This window comes from Equus przewalskii, chromosome 3 (genome assembly GCF_037783145.1).
Source record: "Equus przewalskii isolate Varuska chromosome 3, EquPr2, whole genome shotgun sequence".
In the NCBI taxonomy this organism is placed as follows: domain Eukaryota; kingdom Metazoa; phylum Chordata; class Mammalia; order Perissodactyla; family Equidae; genus Equus; species Equus przewalskii.
In genome coordinates this window covers 85,538,756-85,556,397 of record NC_091833.1, presented here as the reverse complement: position 1 = coordinate 85,556,397, position 17,642 = coordinate 85,538,756, and the positions used below count along the sequence as shown (strand labels likewise).

Genomic DNA, 17,642 nt, shown 5'->3' with positions numbered 1-17,642 from the left:
ACTTCACCTCTTGCTTCTCCCCAACAAGATAACTGCAATAAATCTAATTCCAAAATATTCTGAACCAAACTTCAGGTCTATTTGGGGAATTCTTTTATTTATTTATTTATTTTTTTGCTGAGGAAGATTTGCCCTGAGCTAACATCTGTGCCAATCTTCCTCTTCTTGTATGTGAGCCACCCCTCCAGTGTGGCCACTGACGAGTGTTGTAGGCCCCTGTCCAGGAACTGAACCTGTGCTGCCGAAGCAGAGCGCGCTGAACTTAAACACTAGGCCACTGGGGCTGGCCCTGGGGAATTCTTTCAAATGAAAGAACAGAAGGAAAATAAATTTCTGATTTGGCAACTGTTAAACACTGGGTTTTGTTTTTGCTTCCTATGTATATTAATGAACCAAGTGGGTAACTTTCTTCAATATTTTCTTCTTTTTGGATCAGCGGCCAAATTGGGTGGTGCAAAGACACTGAGTTAGGAAAAGAATATGACTTCTATTTATATTTATCTATCAGCCTTAAAATCTTTAAGTTTATTATGTATGCTATATTTTGAATGTATTAATATAGTAGAACACGTATGTAATGAACCAATAAATGTGCACACTGGTGGAGACATGCTCAAAATTTTTTATCAGTGGGCTGTATGACTAAAAAGTTTGAAAATATTGTTCCAGGTAAAGATCTTAATATCTTTTGTAAGCCACAGCAATGCAGGAATGAATTCAAAGATGTAAGCAAAATCAGTACCTTTTCAAATAGTGAAAAAATGGCTTTGGAACCCAGAGAAGATCTTGCCCTAAAGATGACTTAAGTACTCTGCAAATCCAGTGTCTCTAAGAGGCAGGCAATGCCTCCTGTTTCACCAGGGGCACAGACAGTTTGGGATCAGCTTAATCACTGATCTGTCTTTGATCTACTCCTTTTAGTTTACAGTTGCTCATTAACTTTAAGGGGGAGTTTGCATGCTAAAAACAGACTATGCCGATTGAAACTTAACAAGAAAGGCGACAAATTACTGGAATAGAAGAGATCATTTGTTCAGTACTACTAGGGGCCTGCCTCCGAAGGCATCATTTCATTTTAATTTCTATCACAGACTAATAAAACACATATATCAAAGTCTTTAAAAATACAAAAGTCATTTTAAAGGAACAGGGCCACTTTTTGAAGAAAACTCAGGTTCACAGCACTTGGCCTATTTCAGTCTAATTGTACCACATCTAAAAACCACTTTTATATGGATAATGACATCTTTTAATAGGACTATGGTCTTGAGGCCTATACTCAAGAAAACTGCAGCTTAAACATAGGACAAGGCTAGTGGCTCATCCTGAAATTCCTTTTTGGCACTGGCAGGCTAAGGGCACTCTGTGCATGCCTGTTTCTCCAACTTTTCCACCTCACTGGCCAAAAATAAAAAACTATATATACGTGCATGCATGCATACAGATGAGACAATACAAAGGAATGAGTTGCAGTTGGCTTGCAAGTAATAAGGCAGGGTACCTGGGATACTCTCTAATTTTCTTCTGAGCTCTTCATTTTCTTGTTGCAGGGAAATAACCTCCTGCTCCAGCTCTTGGCATCTAGGACAGTAGCCTTCCTCTTCTTCCTCCTCATCCTCCTCTGGCAGTGTAGAAGAGGATGGGTGACCATGGGATTCAGACGTTGCTGGAGAGGTCCAGCCACCTAGTGTATGCACAGGGGAGGTTGACAGAGGATCCATGTCGGCCAGATGGCCATACTCACTGACTGATGAGGTGTTTGGAGTGGGAAAGCTTCCCGAGAGCAGATAATTTTGTAGGGAGTCAGTGAAAACTCTCAAAAAGGCAGAAGTTTGTTGTTTCCTTTGCATATATTGCATCTCTATGTCTACACTGTCTGAGGTCTGATTGTGGACTGCTTTCCCAACGTGACATTGCTCCTGTCTTTCGGGATAACTTGAGCCTTCCTGCTTTACGCAAGAAATCATGGATTGAGAATGGTTGGAGTCCAGAAGTTTTCCTCCACAATTTAAGAGGCTAAGAACTCGACTGCACTGCTGGGCAAAGGCATCCAAGATCATACGACTCTCTGAAACACATGAAAAGACACATCAGAGACCGACAGCCAAAGACAAGAGATAAGTAAGGTCCTCAATTTTGAGTTCAATATTCCAAAACATTAAAAATATGTATTTCTACTCTTTGTCAGAAACTGAGGTGACACGGTGAATCCACTTTTAACAGGATGCATAGCTTCCTGTTGTTCTGCAACTGGGGGGTGCCTGATGAGCTATCCCCAGCCCCTCACTCTGGGAAACAGCCAGTCTGGGACTCTGGGCACTGTATAGAAATTTCCCTCTCGGTGGCCTTAACTGGCCGGCACAGGTCTGAAGTCACTCACACCTTTGGCTTCATTAATATCCTTACTCTAATGAATCGAGTCAGCCACTGCAGACTCAATTCCTCATTGACAGGAGGGCTTACAGCAATCATTACTTCTATTTCTGGAGTGCCCTCATGCCCTTGCTATTAATCAGCTGATACGATCCCTGCTGAGAGGACGTTGCTCCCAGATGCAAACTGGAGAGGAAAGATAAAGTCTTTTTGAAGAGCTCTAAGACATCTAACGGAAAACAAAGAGGGGGCCTATAAGGCAAATGATGATGGACCCAAAAGCAAAACTGTACGTGCCATCCAACATCTGTGTTCACTATTCTTTCTTTTCACTTATCTGCTAACTTGGTTTTGTCAAGGCCAATGTTGAGGCTGAGTATATCAGTATCATCTGAAAAGCAGAAGTGCCTCTTCTTAGAGCCTCTTCCATTTGATTGCCAAATCTCTTAAAATGGCAAGTGCCGAGAGTGCCAGTTAGTTCACGTAAACGTACTCTAAAGCAAATGAACTGTCAATTGTCAATCAGTAAAAAGCAAAAAACAAATGGAAAGCAATCAATTCACTGCAAAAACAGAGGGAAAAAACCCTCCCAAATTGTGAAAATGGGATTTAATGTTGTCAGTCTGCCTTGAAAATTTACCCTAAATATAATGTCACGAGGTACAGTCTCTTCTTTCCTGACCACCACCCAGAATGGGCTCTTTATAAATACACAGAGATACATTTTAGGACTTACATAGTGGTATGAAGATGCCTCTTATTTCCTTTCCCCAATACCCAGAATAATGGCAAGAAACAAAATACTGTCGATTTTAGATGCCAATAACTATTATTTGTGATAGAAACATAACTAGCTACTTGCATCTCTGAAAATGTTGACTAGCTGTATCTTCTTCAGAAGAAGACTCAAAAAACAAAAAACTTTAAAAATGAAAAATGGTGAGATGCTTGAGGGTTTCTATGGCGACAACGAATGAGAATAGTTGAGATGAGAAATCGATTTCTCCAGAAAATCCAGGATGTATGACTAATGAAACCACACTTCAGAAACCTCCATGCAGTACTTTACACTCCACTGTCTTCTTTTCTCTTACTATTCTTTCCTGAAGTAATTAAGGTATTGGGGGGGGGGGGGTCCAAGTCTCCTTTTTCTATTTAATTTAATAGAAATAAACTATTTCAGAAGAATACATATGTAAAGCCCAGAGCGCACAGTGCCTGGCACACAGGGAGCACCCCTTACACCTCCCAAATCTATAAAACGCTACTGTCCCTAAATCTCTCCAAAAAATTGCAAGTCAGAACACAGAGGCCAGTTCTCTCCAGTACAGAAGAGGATTATAGACCGCACATTCCATGAGGCCAGTGGGTCTGAGTGCACTGGGGTTTCAGGGCCAGCACAGTACCTCAAGAAATACTTACTGAACACATGCAGGAACTCTTGTAAATAAAGAGCAGATCTCAGTATACAGCATCTTCAAATTTACTTGGCTGGGGTGGGGGTGGTAAGACCACGCTAGGCAGGCTAAGAGTCCACAGGACTGTCTTCTCCTGGCAGAGAGCTTCCTCACTCTTAGGAGCAGTACTATCCTTAGACAGGTAGGAGAGCCCCTCCTTCTCTAGCCCACCCTTTCCCCATGGTGAGGACTCAAAACCCAGGAATTCCCTGCTCAAATTGCTTCAAGGGCCTGTGTCAGCCTCTTCCTGGAGTCATCCTCCCCAAGAAAGACCACGATGCCAGAGCTAGGCAGTCTGGACTGGGGCATCCATACGTGCGCATGTGCGGTCCCTCCTGGAGGAGGATGAAGCAGGAGTGGGAAGGGAAGGCCATGGGCTGGCTAAAAACGCCAAAGTCAAACCTGGTCATTATGAAGGTGTATTTATCAGTGAGGTGGAAAGAACACATCTTATTTAACATTTTGTTAGCTAGATTCATACCTTTTAATCATTTAGATATATGGTATGTGGGCCTGCATTTGTACTCTTGTCCTAAATTCCACAAATATTAGGCACAGGCCTGTTTTTTACACAATTATTTTGAGTGCTGAAGAAAGACCCAGAAGCCAGGTATAGTTTCAGGCTAGAACTGATTGATGGGCTGAAGAACAGCCAAGATAAAGTCCGGCTTGCTACCTTGGAGAAAAAGGGATGTGGATGTGGGAATATCTTTTACACACCAAACACTGGAATTGATGATGCCTCTGCCCCGCTGTCAGGTAGAAGGGAAGAACTGAGCTCACGATTTAACCCAAAACTTAATAAGGAAAGACCTCAAATATTTGGGTATCATTTCTTTACAATGACGAAAACCAAATAAACAAGAAAGTAAATGGTTGAACCATACAAGTGGGGAGATTTAAGATGTTGCCTTCTCATTTCTTGACTTCCGGGTTTTGCTTCTTTTATTAGTATAATCAAAGGATGATATTGATTGAGAATTTTCAATTCTAGCACACTAACAGTTTTCATTCATTTTAATCCTATAATCCCATTCTAGACCTGAAGTTGTATTTACTGTTTGCATTTTAATCAGCATGGTCCCAACTGATTTGCAGCCGATATATCTTTAACATAACCTTGATGAAAGGAACAACATATGAAAGGAAAGGCTAAAACAGAATTGCTCAAATATATTTGTTCAATGTCCTAAAGAACATTCAGTAGTTTTAATCATATTGATAAATCACATTAGGGTATAGATTTTAAGGGAAAAAAATCTAACTTAGGGACAAGCATGATTTGTTTTCTTAATTGAAGGATAAACTCGTAATATGCTGAGAAAAAAATCATTACGTAATATACTACACATTACAAAGATAATGTATTAAACTGCACTCAGAATATTGGAGAACAGCTACAATCATAAAACAGTTCTTGCCTGCAGTTTTTTAAAATGCTTCATTCTGAATGTTCTCAGAATTGATATATGCAACAATAGCAATGGTAACCATTAAAGTTGAATTTCTCCTCTTTTCAGTACTTTAAAATATCTGAATAATATTTTAATATCAATACATTGAAGAGTATGATGAAAAATATTACTACTACACTTGGTGGAAAACAGCAAATCTTTTCACTTAATACATATTGCAGCCAGTAATACTTTAATTTTCCAGACAGAATCTAATTAGAAATGCAAGTACTGTGCGATGCCCATTATCGCTAAGAAATGGAGAAAAGTTCTGTCTTCATATGAACACAACTGAATGGCCACTGATCCATGATTCTTAACTGAGCAAAGTGTGAACATGTATTTTGAAATTTTTAAACTGTTTTTTTTTCCTAGTCACAGAACGCTCCACTCATATGATGGCAAGAAAGTCAAGTCAACAGTTTAAAGTGGGGCTTTAACCTACCTACTTTACCCCTAACCTCTTTAAAATTAAACACCATCAAACGTGAATAAATCACAATCACAAAGCACTCTAAAATGACCACTTCTCTCTAATTTATTTTGCTTTATTGAGCAGCCTGGTAGGACATAATATCATGCTGCAAATTGTGCCTAGTCTGATTCTAAAATCTGAACCCATGATTATTTTTTTAATTAAAAAATTCATTTCTAGAAATTCTGCTGAATTTAAGTGGTTTAATCTAACCTGAATCTGATAAGTGAATAAGAAGAGGGATGGAAACTCAGCAATCAAACACAGGCTCCCCACTTTAACGTCCTTCTTTGTGAGTAAAGCCTTGAATGGAATTTGCCCATCACAGCATATCCCCAAGAGTATTCCGTTTCTATGAAGGAGATCACAGTAGTCGAGATTAGTGGTAACCTTTTGATTTTAGCCCAGTGAAGGGTGAAATATATTAATATTAAAAATGCAGAAGCAGAAAAAAATTTTTGCGACCTACTATCATGGATCCATATATCTACTAAAAGGATTTCCAGCTCATTCAAAATAGATTATTTCCTTAAAACATTAATATAACTTCTTTTTAAGAGAGGACTTCATGGCAGAGAAAATAGAAGTCAGAAAATGAAAGCATCTTTGGGAGCATCACCCTTGTCTTAAATCAATGAACTATGTCTTTTAAAAAAAATGCCACCCAATTTTTTTTTCCTAATGGCAAACATCAACACAGCAAAACAGGATGCAATTTTTCTAAATAAATAAATCAATGATGTGTCAAAAATTAACAGATGAGTTAATATACTTGGTGCTATCAAAACCAGATGGTGCTTCCTAATATTCATCCTGCTCAGTCAATCCCTGAATATTTTCTGGACCATCGGTATATAAAATAGGATGCTGCTATTTGTGATGGCAAACAAAAGCAATCATGCCTGCCAAGCACATACTATAACAGGCAGCATTTCAGCTCTGCTAGACAGAAAGTAATTAGAATGCTTTTAATGTCCAAAAGAATGATGCTGATAGGCTGCCACAGATGTGTAGATTTATGAATATTTATATGGTGGTTTATAGCTGACACTTTTATCAGTTGAAGAAGATAAAATATCTGCCTGACTCAAAAGCTTGACAGTCAGGTTAATAAAATCTCATTAAAGAGAATGACCTATGCAATTATATAGGATTTATTGTAATTCATTTTTGATTGTACTCTGCTTAAAGATGCAATTTCCCATTTCCTGATGCCAAATTTAGGCTGCATATCAAGATCTATGTGGGTTTTAACTCTAAGCCTCCCACAGAGGAAAAATATGCTTTTAAAACCATGTTATACTACCCCTTTTAAGGAAAATTATATTCTTCATGGAATTTTATAAGAATGTTGAAAAAATGTATTTTTAAGCACATATTTCTCCTCTCAAAGGTTCACGGCCCTTAATGGCAAATAAGATTTCCCTTCAACCCTTTCATTTGGTCACTGCATTTCCTCTGGATACTCAGTTACCTGTCTTCTTCTATCCTTGACTCATTGCATCACCCATCGATGTTTTTGACAATTTTCAGTTTACTAGGCGGCCTGAGACTTTGCAGGAACACTTTTGTGAGAGTGCAACAAACAAATCATCACCCCCACCCCCACCCAGTATGCCTAAAAGGCTGGCTGGCTGTGCTCACATACTCATTGGTTCAAAGTGGAACCACTAGTTCCTCAAAGAGCCAATCAGCTCTTCAGGTGACTGTCCCTCTGATGGCCATTCACATCACTGTGCCTGTTAAGAGATGGCTTTGTTCACCAATGATTAATATTATAGCCACAGTTGATGATGGCTAGTACTATGACCTTTTATTTTTGCCCCAGACCATTTTCCTCATTGCATGGAAGACACCTACCATCCAATTCCTATCCTTCCAGCAAGGACATGGCATCCTGCCCTTGGTGCTATCAAGCTTATTACTTCTCTACGATCTCTCTTAAAAAGAAGACAGAAGCAGCAGCCTTGAGAATAAAGGAAATAAAAATAGGAAGTTTGAGGGGCATCAGCAAGGCCCTTTTCACTCCTGTGGAGTCACTGATGTGATTTCCACCTGGGCCAGGGATAAAATAAACTAGACAGGACATCAGAAGACACACTGAAAGAGAACATTTAGAAGAAGGTGAGAAGGAACAAAACCAAACAAACATACTCCTATGAACGAAAGAGCAGAGAAACTGCCAGAGTAGGAGGGACCACAGAAAGGACAGCAAGTGACTGGTGCAGAAAAAAGAAAAAATACAGGAAAAATAGGAAGGGATAAACTATGGATAAAAAAGAAAATGAGAGGGGGCGGATTTATAGTGTACAAAAGGAAGTAAAAGATTGAAAGAGAGCAAAGACTGAAAGGAGAAAGCAGGATGAGACTGAAGACGGAACTGGACAGATAAAAAGGGGGAAAACCCCCAAGGAACAGGGTGGAACTGAGGTTATGCAAAGGAGTAAGCAAAATACAGAAAATGGGAAAAGGACTCAAACTTCTGAAAAACAAGATAAAAATGAAGAACAGAGTCGAAAAATAAACATAGGCATGTGCAAGAAGTAGTATAGAAGAAAAGAAGAACCCAAACCTGGAAAGAAAGAACACAAAGCTCTTAAGAAGGGGAGAAAACAGAAAAAAATAAGGAGGAAAATGGAAGTGAGTGAGTAGCCTAACAATAAACATAAAAATACAATAGAATGCTGGGCCAAGAGCAACTGAAGAAAAACACACCCACAGACAATAAGGACACCAACAGGAGAACCCCACTCAGAGCCGTCAAACATCTTCAAATCAGTGAGGGATGTGACAGAACAAGTCTTCACTATAACCTGTAATTAGATTTTCTTTCTCAAAACCAATCCTTCATGTGTCAAAATATTGACAAACAACAGAACATTAGCGTAGGCATCTATAACTCATTTAGAGACAATGCTCATATTTCCATTACAAAAAAAAGCCTTGATTCACCGATATGCACAATTTTGGGGGCTCAAAATGCACTCCAAAGTGCCATAAAAGGCCTGAGTAGGAACTTTTAGCTCAGACGAGGGGATAAACGTGGCCACGCGCCCTCAGGGAACGGGGAGCGCCCTTGGGCGCAGGGCGCAGGCCCCAGGCTGTGGCCTTTCCACCAGCCCTCCCTCCTCCCCGCAGCCCGGCAGGAGAGCTGGCTTTTCCCAGGCGGCCGCCTGCAAGCTCCTGGTCAAGGACAGGAGTCTCGCCCCCTGGGGTGGGTGCTCCCCACGAGGCATTTCCGCAGGACCCGGGCCCAGACGCTCGGGACCCCGCAGGGCAGCAGTGTCCCCGCGGCAGGAGGAGCGTGGGCGGCGGGCCGGCGCGCCTGGGGCTCTCGGGGCCGGGGGGGAGGGGCGGGATGCCGCCTTCCCCGGAGTCGGCCGCAGGGACGAGCGGCAGTTCCACCGCGTGGCTGGGGCAAGGCGCCCACCGGCTGGGACTCACTCGGGGGTGGGTGGGGAAACAGAGGCACAGAGAGACGGGCCGAGACAACGCGCGCACGAGAAACAGAAGCGCACGGGGAAGGAAAGAGCCCGAGAGCCAGCCGAGCGGACCGCGAGAGTGAGAGTGCATCAAAGAGGTAGAGAAAAGGGGACCAGAAGGCAATGGGGGTGGAGAGAGAGAAGGAAAAACAAACGAGGAGAGAGGGAAGTAAAGGCAAGAAGTGGAAGGAAACAAGTGAAGCTGCGGAGGGTCAAGGCAGGGCGTCCCCGAGAGCCGCCAGGGCACTTCCAGCTTCTGCGGGAGCGGCGGCGGCTGTCACGCTAGGCTGCTTCCCCGGCCCCCGCCCGAACGGTCGCCGCTGCTAACTGACCACGGCGGGCGCTTCTTGGGCGCCAAGCCGGATCCGAGCGGCGGAGCCACCTGTTAAGAGGCGCGCGCGCCGTCGGAAGCCCCGGACGCGGCGGCGGCGCGGAATCCTCCAGAAGTTGCTGCCCGCGCTGGAGGCCTCCGGGGTGCGCTCCGACGCCCCGACTCTGCCTCAGCGGGGTGTGCGCGCCCGCCGCTCGCCCCTCGCGCCCCTCCCGCCAGGCCCGGCGCGCGGGGGGGTGTCCGCCGTCCCCAGCCTCTGCCTCCCGGTCCCCACCCCGCCCCCGGCCGAGGCGGGGAGGAAAGTTGCGCCCGAGTTGGTACCTGCGCTGAGCTCCAGGCTGGCGCCGTCGCTGCCCGCGCCGCTACTGCCCGCGGCGGCCGCCGGGCCCGGGCCGTACCTGACGACGGCGGCGAAAGACGAGGATGAGGCGGCGGCGGGGGCCGCGGGCGGCGGCGCCGAAGTCCTCAGGTGGCCCTGGGACGCGGCGGACGTGCAGGACGGAGACGACGACGAGGCGGCCGCGGCGGCGGCGGCCCGCCCGGGCCCAGAGGGGTAGGAGCTCTGCGCCTGGAACGGCTGCGGCGGCGGCGGCGGCTCGCTGCTGCTGATGGAGACCGCGGCGTGCGGCGCGAAGGGCGGCGGGGGCGGCCGGACGTGCGGCAGCTCCACCAGGGTGGGTCTGTCGTAGCGCTTGGCCAGCGCCGGTCGCTTGCTGGGGAACGTCTTGAGGACGCTGTAGGGGCTGCGCTGCTTGTAGATTTTGGGGACGCTGGGCCCCTCCTCCGCCGGCTGCATCTCCTCCTCCATGCTGCGCCTCGGGGCCGGTCCCGGCTCGTGCGCCCCCTCCCCGCCGGGCGCCGGGCTCCGAGGGTGTCTCCGCCGCCTGCCCGCCGGCTCGGGCCGTGTGCGCGCTTGTGGGAGGGTATGTGTCTGCGCCGTGGTCGCCGCCGCCACTGCCGCCTGTCGCTAAGGCTGGCATCGCTGAGCCCCCGCGCGGGGGGCTGCCGCCCGAGTGCTGATTGACAGGCCGCCTCGCCAATGCCTGGAGGGAGAAAGGAGGTAAAGAGCAAGTGTTTAGGGTAATATCTGCTAATGATAATGGGGGCGGGGCGGGGCCTGGCGCCGCCACCGCCCTCCGGGTCGGCCCGCGGGATGTGTGCCTCCGACGGGGGGAGGGAACGGGAGAGCCCAGACCTGGAGGGCGCCCTGGTCACAGGAGGAGGTTCCGGCCAGGGCGAGACTTCGGAGCCCCAGTTGTGGAGTTGAGGCTTCTGCTGCCGCAGGCGGGGTCCGGCTTCGGAAGCGAGCTCCTGGCGCCCCCTAAGTGACCCGAAACTCTCGGGGGTGCAGAGAGGGTCTGGTAGTAGTTGGGGCGGGGCGGGGCGGGGTAGCTCGAGTGCGTCTGTGCCCGGGGAATGTATTACAGCCAGTTCTTCTGCGGCTCGGGAATTGCTCCCCCAACCTTCTTGGAGGTCTTGACCCAGCTCGCTGCGCGCTGGGGTTTTGCTCATGCCCAGCACGAGGCTTTCGAGTTCCTGCTGATCCTAAGAGCGCACAGGACGTCGGACTTTAACATTATTTCTTTAGTTCCCTGTAGGGGCCCTGAGAGTGCATAATAGAATCATTTCCCCCATTCTACAGATGAGAAAGTCGAGGTTCCACGAGGAAATTGCCCACAGTCAGGAGTGTATGGCCGATTTGCGCAGATGCATCCAGGTCGTTTGAATTCAAAATCACTTTCTTCTCATTGCAGGTAGACTGTGCAATGGAGGGAAAAATATGACCTGATACTTCCCTTTGGGGTGGTGATTAGCTCCTTCGGCAACGTCATTTGATACGCTTGTAGGACCAGTGTGGCCAGAGAACTCCCAGCTCCTCACTGCATCTGGGGCTGCCAGGCCAGGGTTTCTGGACGACACACAGTTTCAGTAGTTGTTTGAGTGACAGAAGAGCCTCTGTGGTTTGGAGGAGGATCCCTATGGGGTAGAGATGTCTTCACCTCTAGAGGAGTGTCCTGGCCTCTCTCAGCCAATCTTTGGAGCAAATCACCCCACTCCTAGGCCAACTCTACCAGCGTACTCCCTCCCAGATTTGGTTTCCAGCCTTCAGTCTTCCTTCTCCAGGTTAGAATTCTTCATGCAGCTCCTTGATGTGTGACCCTTATCTCTGCACTCTGAAGTTACATTCCTTTTCAAAGCTTTCCTTTGAGTCTTGGGAAAGTGACTCCTTTTCTTTTTCTGGGGGTTCAGGTCCTTGGCCTCTCATTTCCCAGATGTCCTTTCCTTTGGAAGCCTTTTCTTTGCTGGTTTAGCTTCTGTGTTTCTCCACCCTAGATAGTCTCCCTCTCTCCTGCAGCCTCCTCAGATCCTGCTGTGGTTCCCCCCGCTCCATTTATTAGAGATGAAATAAATAATGCCATAAATAAAAGTATTTGGGAGTCCAGGAACTGTCAGGGCTGATTAGGGCATAGAGGACATTTTCTTTCTCATTATGCAAAAGCATTTCATGGGGAAATAAAAGAGGTTTCATTGTAACTCATGCATGTCATATTTCAAGGAATTCAAGATATTAATCATATTTAACATTATTTGCAGCGTTTCTCCCTGGCTTCTGAAAACTGCTAAATGAGGACACGTGGATCACTAGGAAAAAGGGAGACAAGCATGTGAGGGACAGTTAAGAAATAATGAAATGCTGGTAAAAGACAGAGAGAGAGAATGAGATGCCAGGGAGATGTTTCTTAGGCACATAAGTGAGAAATGGAAGCTTCTTGTGAGATGTGAGACAGCTGAAATTGAATGATATACTGGAGGAAATAAATGATAACAAACCTCCCCATATTTTCTTTCTATAAAGCAATTCTGAATTTTGCATTGAAATGTTTCTCTCCCACTTTACTCCCAGATAATTTGCCAATAAGTCTGGCTTTTGAAAAGAAATTGGGATGGTGGCAGTGTGCATGTGGGTCTAGAGGGGAGAAATTCTTGAGTCTTTCTACTGAAGAAGTAATTTCCTATACCTGGGAGTTTTCTTTTTTGCTTATGTATTTTTAATTTGTATCATCCTTACAAGTTAAACACCTTAAGAGACTGGGAACAGTACTTCTGTTGTTATGTTTTACCAACTAAAAGGACCTGCCATCGCATACATCAAAACATAATTTTTTCTATAAAACTAAATACTAAAATTATTGGTTTAGCTTTAAAAAAAATAGGGGTCGGGGAGGGTTCCTAGAGGAAAAATAGTAGAAATTTAAAAATGATCAGGTTTCAGATCCTCTTGCTAGTAGTCACGTATGTCTGGGTCCATAGAAAAATGCAGTGCTTAATAATCACTCTTTAGAAAATAAAATGGGCATTTATTCCAAGTGTGGAGTTGAACTCAATTTTAAAATTGTAACTGACCACTGATCCCTGCTTGTACAAGCCTGGGCTTGTCCTCTGCTGAGTATTATATATAAATGTGCTGTAGTATATTGAAGTGTTTATAAAATCACTGATAGCACTTGGTAAACATCTTTCTGTAAATTATAGTCTGAATTATCAGATAGTGACTTTGCTGATATCTTCTCTTTAGAGTCTCACAAGGGCTGATAGGATGGTAATTACACCCATGCTTTAAATCTTTTTAGGTGTTTACTCTTATCTCAAAAAAAAGAAGGAGATAGTGAACTTTTAAAAGCCAAGTGGCTATTTATGGACAGGGTGATTTTTTGATTGGCAGCATGTCAATTCCTTGAGTCATCCAGAATATAGCTTTTAAATAATAAGTCAGCCATGGGAAATGCTTTTTATTGCACCAATTTCAATGATATTTAATGAGCTTCTGATTGACTGTTTGATCTCCCAATGTTTTGTGCTACTTTTAATTCATTTTGTATAATAGGAAAAAAAAGTAATTGGAATAAAATTTTGTGACAAGATAATGACCTTCCACTTTGAAATTAAATGTCTGATTAGCTTCAACATTTTAATGCTGAGATGATATTGCAGCAGGAACAGGGGTGTGCATACTGTCATTTGGTGGAAATGACTGAGGAATACTCCTTGGCTCTTCCCGTTGCACAGCAGAAAGGGCATGGTGGCCAGAGAATCAGAGGGTCATAGTACTAGAAGGGACTGTCATGGTCTTTTATTCTTGTGACTGAGCCTTTACTCATAGCTTTTCTGTGACCCTGTCAAGTGGTTGTAGAAATGCTTAAATACCTCCGGTGATGGGGACTTTACTACTTGCAGAAGCATCATTCACCCAGGGATTTATTCAACAAATGTTTATTGAGTGTCTATTGTGTGGTAGGTACCTTTCTAAACACTGGGGATATAATGGAACCAGATTCCAGGATCCTACTGTTATGGAATTGAGGTGGGCAGATAATAAACAAGCTAGTAACTAACTGAACAATATTATTATAATATATAATAAGTTATATATTTATATAATATATAATAAATATAGTATGTTATGTATCATATATAGTAGTTATTTATTAGCTATATACTAGTTATTTCAGATAGAAATAACTATGATGAAAAAAATAGGATGAGGATGTTAGTTTTGATAGAGTGGTTTGAGAAGGCCTCTCTGAGGTGCAAAAATTGAGCTGAGAATTTACTCTTGAAACAGCCATCTGTGAGAAGAGGAATCCAGGTTGAGGGACAACAGATATAGGAGCATTAAGGCTGGAACAAGCTTGATGTTGTCAGGCAGCTGAAAGAAGGGCAAGTAGTTGGGGTGTCCTGGCAAGGGGCAGAGTGAGGAGATGAGGCCCAAGGGGCAGGTTGGGCCCAGGCTGTGCGGGGTCTTATATACCTGGGGAAACATTTGGAATTTATTCTAAATGCACTGGGAAGCTTGGAGGCAGTTAAGCTGGGGAGTGACACAACCAGACTTATGTTTTTAAAAGGTAATTTTCAGAAAGGGTAAAATAATGACTCTCATACAGACATCAGAATGATCAGATTTAAAGAATTTATTTAACTTGCTCATTTCCCTCATAATGTTCAGAGGGTAAATCAAAAAAGCACAAATTTGATGGGGCTGGCCCCGTGGCCGAGTGGTTAGGTTCGCGCGCTCCGCTGCAGGCAGCCCAGTGTTTCGTTGGTTCGAATCCTGGGCGCGGACATGGCACTGCTCATCAAACCACGCTGAGGCAGCGTCCCACATGCCACAACTAGAAGGACCCACAACAAAGAATATACAACTATGTACTGGGGGGCTTTGGAGAGAAAAAATAAAATCTTTAAAAAAAAAAAAAGTTGTTTAAAAAAAAAAAAAGCACAAATTTGATATGGACTAAAGGAATGATGAGTTGAATGTGTAAATGGTTTTTCCATGTGTAAACTGTTTTTTCCATGGGGGGTGTAGGTGAGTGGGGAAGGGAACCTCTACCAGACACGACAGTTTGCATGTCTATCAGTTATCTGAACTTTCAAAGTTGTAAAAATAGTTCAAAGACAGTGAAAGAGTAGGATCAGATAACTGGGAAGGTGTGCTGTATGCAGACAATGCATAGTTTTCCATTGGAACACAATTTCTTTTCTATAATGCTTTTTTAAAAAAAAAACTTTATTTTGAAGTACGGCTTCTCAGGAAGCTACAAGGATAGTGCAGAGAGGTCCTGGGTACCCTTCATCCATTTCCTCCAATGAGTACATTTTATGTAACTCTAGTTATATAAATTGGATCATGCAATATATGATCTTCTGAGATTTCCCACTTAAGTTTAATGCCCTTGAGATCCATCCGTGTTGTCGTGTGTATCAATACAGTTGGCCCTATATTCAGGGGATGGCTGAAACCCGCAGATGCAGAGGACCAACTGTATTCATTGTACTACACTGTTTTATATAAGGGACTTGAGCATCCACGGATGTTGCTATCCATGGGGGTTCCTGGAACCAACACCCCTCTAATACTGAGGAACAACTCTAGTTTGTCCCTTTTTGTTGCTGAGCAGTATTTCTTGGTATGGATGTCCCACAGTTTGTTTAGCCATTCACCTATTGTAGGACATTATGGTTGTTTTCAGTTTGGGGTTCTTGTTTATAAAGCTGCTCTGAAAACTCATGTGCAGGTTTTTGGGTGGATGTAAGTTTTATTTCTCTGAGAGTAAATGTCCAGGAGTGAATTGCTGGGTTATTCTACAGTGTTTTAAAAGATTCATTCTGCTTTGTGGACGATGGACTGTAGAGGATCAGATTGGATGCAGGGAGACAATTATTTTCCAAACAGTGCCTGACTGACCCTTTTAAAATATAATCATGTCTCTCCACTGCCTTCCATCATCTTCCTCCTCCATAGAGTAAAATCCAGAGTTCATATAATTGCCAACTTAAAGCCTCTTGTGATCTACAGCAATCCTTTGCCCTTTCTACCCCCTCCCACCCTCCTTCACTCCACTCCAGCCTCACTGGTCTTGAATGGGCCCAAAATATCCTTCCTCAGGATTCTTTCTCTCAATATTCCTTCTGCTTAAAATGGTCTTTCCCCAGATGTCTGCATAACTCCCTGCCTTATCTCCTTCTAGTATTAGCTCTAATTGTCTCTTTTTCAGTGTGAGATGAAGAAGAGAAACTTCAACTACATTGGAGTCAGGAGGGCCTGTAGAGGGAGCTCTCACATCCTATCATGCATCATCAATTACTCCAAACAGGAAGAAACATATGCTTACATCTCCAACAGGAAATTCAACTTCTCTACTACTGAAGGAAGATTTCTCTCCCCTGCTGGGCAACAGCCCAGCCAATGAGAAATGCTTCAGCTCAGCCAATGAGAAGCCATTATCACCCTAAACTGTTACTTTTCTCCAATGGACTTCCCTTTGGAACAGCCCCTCGCTACTCCCCCTTTTGCTCCCCCCTCTTTGTTCTCCAGATTTGCTTATGCTTCACCATGGCACGCACATCCCGAATTGCTACTCTTTAGTCTATTCTCCAGTAAACTCATTTTGAGAGTACAATAACTAACTGGCAAATTTGCTTTTCAAGTTGATCAGTGAGGCCCTCACTAGTCACTCTGTTTACTATTGCAACCTAGTCCCCTTCCTCCCTCCCATCAACATGCCCCCTATCTCCTTTCGTATGTAGCACCTATTGCCATCTGTCATGCTACGTATTGTACTTGTTTATTGCTTGTTTCCCCTGACTAGAATGCAGATTCCTTGAGGGCAGGGGTTTTTGTCCATTCTGTTTCCTCCCGAGTCCTCAGCATCTAGAATAGTGCCTAGCACAGAGTAAAGGCTCAGTAAACATTTGTTAAACGTATGAATGACTTTAGGAGGCTCTGGCAGTAGTTCAGGTGAGAGCTAGGACTGTTTGGACGAGTGTAGCAGTAGTGACAGTGGAAGAAAGTAGACATATGCAGAACATATTCAAGAGGTAGTCCATTCCATTTTACACAGCTCTGAACAGCAGAACGTTTTCCTTGCTTTGAACCCAAATTTGCTTTTTTGCTCCTTCCAACTTTTGGCCCTTGGGGCTATTCAGAGGAAATGTAATCACCTCCCAGCCTCTCTTTAGAATGAAATCTACAGCAGTTTTTTCTTTCCTTTCTATGATGGTTTCTAGGACCTTTTTGCAGTGGGTACATCCTTTTAAAGAGTAGAAAAGGACAGTCATCTTTGATCTAATTACTATTTTTCTCACTAATAGGGTTCTGTATTCATTAGGACTCTTGGTAGCAAGTGACAGAAACCCAGCATAAATGGATTAACCATAAAGATGCTTGTGGCTCACACGACCCTGAAGACTAGAGGTATAGCTGGTGTAGAGTGGGCATGGATGCTCACATGGTGTTATTAGGAATCTGCCTCTCTCTATTTCTTGCCTACGATTTTCTTTGTGTTAATTCATTCTCTGACAGGCTCCTTCTTTGTGGTGTTCATCTGGTCGCCAGCAGTTGGAACCTGTGTGGGAAGAGAGCACCTCTTTCCCATCGGCTCCAGCAAAAGTACCAGAATTTACCATCATTGTCTAATTGGGTCTTGATAATGAATTAGTTTATTTTTTCATTGATTCTTCCAGTGTTATGATATCGGGGCTATTTCCATAAAGTGAAGAGAACTAAAGAAC

At 44.1% G+C, this 17,642-nt stretch overlaps 1 protein-coding gene and 1 long non-coding RNA gene across 14 annotated transcripts in view; one reads left to right on the top strand and one right to left on the bottom strand.

The window, feature by feature from the left end:
- BEND4 (BEN domain containing 4) overlaps positions 1-10,547 on the bottom strand; it is a 36,708-nt gene extending 26,161 nt beyond the window's left edge. Inside the window, exons 1-2 of one of the 2 annotated variants that reach the window (XM_070615035.1) lie at positions 9,894-10,547; positions 1,502-2,068 (exon numbers count right to left, since the gene is read on the bottom strand). In XM_070615035.1, coding sequence (XP_070471136.1) covers positions 1,502-2,068; positions 9,894-10,380 — 1,054 coding nt within the window. In that variant the 5' untranslated portion in view covers positions 10,381-10,547. The remainder of the gene's footprint in view (positions 1-1,501; positions 2,069-9,893) is intronic. The other variant, XM_070615036.1, reaches the window with a different exon arrangement.
- The window catches only part of LOC103562092 (uncharacterized), a 156,465-nt gene continuing 147,932 nt past the window's right edge, over positions 9,110-17,642 (top strand). For all 12 annotated transcript variants that reach the window (XR_011538773.1, XR_011538767.1, XR_011538771.1 and 9 more), the window contains exon 1: positions 9,110-9,339. This is a non-coding gene — a long non-coding RNA (uncharacterized lncRNA). The remainder of the gene's footprint in view (positions 9,340-17,642) is intronic.